A 4,693-nucleotide genomic window follows, 5' to 3' on the forward strand; every position below is an offset into this window, starting at 1 on the left:
AAAATGAAAAGTATACAATATAAATAAAAAGTATGTTAACTCGACTACAGAAAAGTTTTATAAATGATCGTATATGACAAAATTAACAAAGTTAAAAGATGCAGGGAAAATATATAAGAAATATAAACCAATGTCATATTTAAATTATAATTAATGATATTATATAACTATTTTATATTTATTTGGGTTTTGCATTGATATTGGCATGTTCTTACGCACAGTCTCTGGCATGCCTCTCAGTGGGAATTACTCCCCCCTTTTCTCTCTAATAAACCCAAAGGTTCTGGAAATAATTATTCTTCATTAATTGCTTCTTGAGGGATTCTGACTCATTCTGTTTCTGGGTCCTCCAGTCAACTAGGCACATATATGGAGCAGTAGCAACTATGCCCATAGCCCAGTTGAAAGTAAACAGTAACAAACAGTATGCACTGATTGATGTGGTAGCTCTCAGTTCCACCTAGGTAAGTGTCTGGGGTCTAGAACCAACTATAGTTATGCCTTATGGCATAATGTGCTGGCTTGCACCAGCTTAGGAAAGCTGATTATGCGCATTTCAGCTCTGCATTTAATAGCATCTCATTGGTAGTCTGAAATTGATCGTGATAGGAGTAATTAAAACACAGAAACTGATATGGTAAAAATCAGGCATTTTTATTTGGAAATATTTATTAGTAGCTCATGAATTATGCCTAACCAAGAGCCCTGGCCCAACATGGGAAAAATAGTTCAGCCTTAGTCACATTCTTATCCCTGAGCCCCATCCTGAATTCCATTTCTGGCCTCCAACATTAATACCTAAGGCTCTGCTGCATACAAGTGGAACTTTAGTGTTAATAATCTTGTTCACAGATAAATATCTCTAAGCCTGCACCTTAGCCCCACCATCACATGTGACTTGTGAGATACTGATGCCTCTCTGAACCCAGATTCCAGCAGAAGACTCTGACCCTTCTGCAAAATACAGAGGAGCTTTCCTAACCTATGGACAGCAGGTGGAGAAAGAGTGAACTGGTAAGTTAAAGAAAAAATGGAAAATACTTTATTCTAGGAGATACTGTCCTTGTGTTCTAATATATTAAATTGTTCTTTTTATTCTATACATTTAATATTTAATATATTCCACATATAAGGATAAAAATATATAAATATTATTTTAAATTACTATTATTGTTTATAGCAAATATCTGGGTCTCAGATAACTTGTAATATAGATCAATTTTAATACAATCCCAAGATTACATGTCAATTAAAAGTTAGAACTATGGATATTCTTTATTAGTGTTCTATTACTTTGACTATTCATTTACTCCCTTTATAAACACTACAAGTTACCAGTTTCTTCAGTCATAATTTTCACGTGAATCTGTCATCTCCATGCTACTTTAACTGTTTTTCACTGCCATAGATGACCCAACTTGAGATTTCTATTAATGCCTTCTGTATTTGGCATATAGCCTATGTTGGAATACTTTTCTGTATGACCGATTAGGTTTGTCATCCACTCACCGTGGTTTACGTGTGCCCTTTTCTCAGAAATCAATTTTTCATCCACGTTTCTGAGGAAATGTCTTAGATATGACTGTTGGAAGCTTAGATTTTGATGTGCAATAACTGAATAGAAACGTATATATTTCAGTCTCCATGGGCTTCCCAATATCTTCAGAGAAAGTGTCACCATGACATTTTCAATGGTTCCATAAAATTTGCACCTTCAACATTCACTCTTGTTGGCATCCCGGGGCTGGAGGCAGAACATATATGGATATCCATCCCCTTCTGCCTGATATACACCATCAACTTTCTGGGAAATGGCCTCATTTTTCACATCATCCGAATTGACTCTTCCTTGCACCAACCCATGTACTACTTTCTGGCCATGCTAGCCTTTGTGGAATTTGGTGTCTCTGCTTCCACCATGCCCACTGTATTAAGCATCTTCCTCTTTGGCATTAATGATATCAGTTTTAGTGGTTGTCTGCTTCAGATGTTTTCTATGCACTCTTTCACTCTCATGGAGTCAGGTGTCCTTCTGGCAATGTCAGTGGACCGTTTTGTGGCCATCTACAGCCCACTGCGCTATACAACCATCCTGACAATTGCCCGCATTACTGGGATGGGTGTTGCCATTGCCTTGCGAAGTATAACGCTCATGCTCCCACTGCTCTTTCTCCTGAAGCGTCTGCCTTTCTGTGGCCACAATACCCTCACACACTCTTATTGCCTCCACTCGGATCTGATCAAATTGCCCTGTGGAGACACACGCCCCAATAGCATCCTGGGTCTATTTGTCATTACCTTCACATTTGGACTAGACTCATTGCTCATTGTGGTTTCTTATGTGCTGATTCTTCATACAGTACTGAAAATAGCTTCTGGAGCAGGGCGGTGGCGGGCACTGAACACATGTGTGTCACACATTTGTGCTGTGCTTGTGTACTATGTGCCCATGGTCAGCCTCTCCTTGATGCATCGCTTTGGACGACATTTACCTCCACTTCTCCAGACTGTCATGGCCAATGCTTACCTCTTCTTTCCCCCTGTGGTCAACCCCATTGTCTATAGTATCAAAACCAAAGAAATTCGCAACAGCATTGTCCACACACTACCCAGGAAGAGGGGTGAGTTCTAATGGAGACAGATGATACTCTGACAGCACAGGAGCTTGGATCAGGTCCTATTACCTGAATATCAGCTTTGCAAATATGAAAAATTCCATGGCTTATTATTGCTTATTAATGAGTTTTAACATTTTGTAGATGAAGAAAAAACAATTTTACATATTTCCATGAGAACAACAACAAAAAAATGACATTACTCTGACATAAAATGGAAGGAGGCATAGGACCTGAGCTTTGTCCTGGTGAGGACACACTTTGCGTGGTGAATCCTTGAATATTCATTTCAGTGACATATGCTTCTGGGAATATGTACAAAGAGTCTTGGGGAGGTTTATGTTTCTGGGTATGTTAAAATTAGCGATACATATTTGCGAAGGAAAATAATCAGGACACAAAAGAGTGCATATTGTATTATTCTATTTATAAAGTTTTAGAACATGTACACCTAATTTAGCATCAAAAAATGAGAGCACTGCTTACCTTTGATGGGTGTAAAGATGGAAGAATGAAGAGAGACATGAGGCAATTTCTGGGGAGGTGGAAATACTTTGTTGTGTTAGGGATGTAGGTGATGTGGTTTGTCAAATTATCAAAATGGTACAGCTAAGATTTTCACATTTCAAGTTACATAAATTTTATCTCAAAGATTCTGAATGATAATAATAAGGAAAAGGAAAATAATAATACTAACAATACAGATGATTAGATTGCATAGTGAATAGAAGTGTAGAGAATACAAGATAGGTGTAATGTTGATAATTGTTCAAATTGTGTCATAAGTACCTGAAAATTCATTATAATATTCAGTTTACTTTGTACAGCTTACAATTTCTGAATAAAAAGATTCTTAAAAAGTTATACTCAATATGCTAACGTTAAATCTTAGTTGAACATGCGCCGTGAAGCAGAGATAACTTTTAACTGGTCTGTTCGGCTTTAGAAAGCTATTTTATGTTTAATGAGTTAAACACTAGAAAGAAAGAAACACAACTGTTTGAAAATATTGTTCTAGAAGAAAATAACTTAAAAAAAAAACAAAAAGAAAGAAAAAGTAAGGCCTACTCCTGTAATAGTCTTCATTGACATGAATCACTCGGTAATAGATATGCTTCTGACAAACAGAAAGGTAGGGAGGACAAAAAGAATTCCAGAAAATCTCTCAGACAGGAATTGCAGAGCCCAACATTTTATTTTTTTCAGATAATTCTGAATTTCCATGAACCACAATGAATATCTTAATAAACCAAACAGTCTTGGGTGATTACCAGTCAACCAAGTAATTAATAAAAGATTTGGTCAAATAATGTGTATAAGGTAATGAGCGGCATCATTTATATATGTATATTTTTTCTGTTTTCACCTAATTTACTAAATTCATGGACTTAAAAAACATTTTAATGTATAAAACACCTTTGAAAGTGTTCAATGTGGTTAAATAATAAAAACGAGATGGGATATTAAAAAAATTCTCAAAATTTCATAATAATTTAGAAGCTCTTCCTTAACCATGCTTATTTGTAACAGCTAACACAGTCCTGTAAGTTAGACAGTATCGTTATTTTTATGGTACACATGAAAAGAGATAATTTATGTAACTTTATCCGGTTCACACAATGGAAAATTTGTACCCCCAAGAACCAAGTCCTCAGTATGATGTTATACACTTGAATGAGATGTACCTAGGTTTGAATCTTAGCTATCTTGCTATTAATAATTGTGGGATCTTGCTAGTAGTATACTTGTTTGAATTTAATTTCTTCATTTATAAATGGATAATAAAATACAATCCAGCTTTTATGGTCTTGAAGATCAAATGAAATGATGCATATAAATCAATTAGCATAGTTCCTAGTAAAATTTGCTCAATAGGTAATTATATTTTATTAAGTAATTACTTTTTCACCAAATCTGACTAAAATATGCGAATACACAGCCAAATTTCACAATGCCTGACAGTCTCTCTAGATTCTAGTTTTAAGCTCAATTATATAAATATTAAAGTCACAAATTTTTCTGACATGAACTATAGTGTACTATAGTAAGTGATTTATATAGATTAGCTCATTTAACCC

At 35.4% G+C, this 4,693-nt stretch overlaps 1 protein-coding gene across 1 annotated transcript; it reads left to right on the plus strand.

The window, feature by feature from the left end:
* Positions 1-386: 386 nt before the first annotated feature.
* LOC108307378 (olfactory receptor 51G2-like) lies at positions 387-3,939 on the plus strand. Its single transcript, XM_017532781.1, has 2 exons — positions 387-443; positions 1,640-3,939. The coding sequence occupies exons 1-2, from the start codon at positions 387-389 to the stop codon at positions 2,630-2,632; spliced, it is 1,050 nt and encodes a 349-aa protein (XP_017388270.1). The 3' UTR covers positions 2,633-3,939.
* Positions 3,940-4,693: the final 754 nt, after the last annotated feature.

This window comes from Cebus imitator, unplaced genomic scaffold (assembly GCF_001604975.1).
Source record: "Cebus imitator isolate Cc_AM_T3 unplaced genomic scaffold, Cebus_imitator-1.0 Scaffold79, whole genome shotgun sequence".
NCBI classification, from domain to species: domain Eukaryota; kingdom Metazoa; phylum Chordata; class Mammalia; order Primates; family Cebidae; genus Cebus; species Cebus imitator.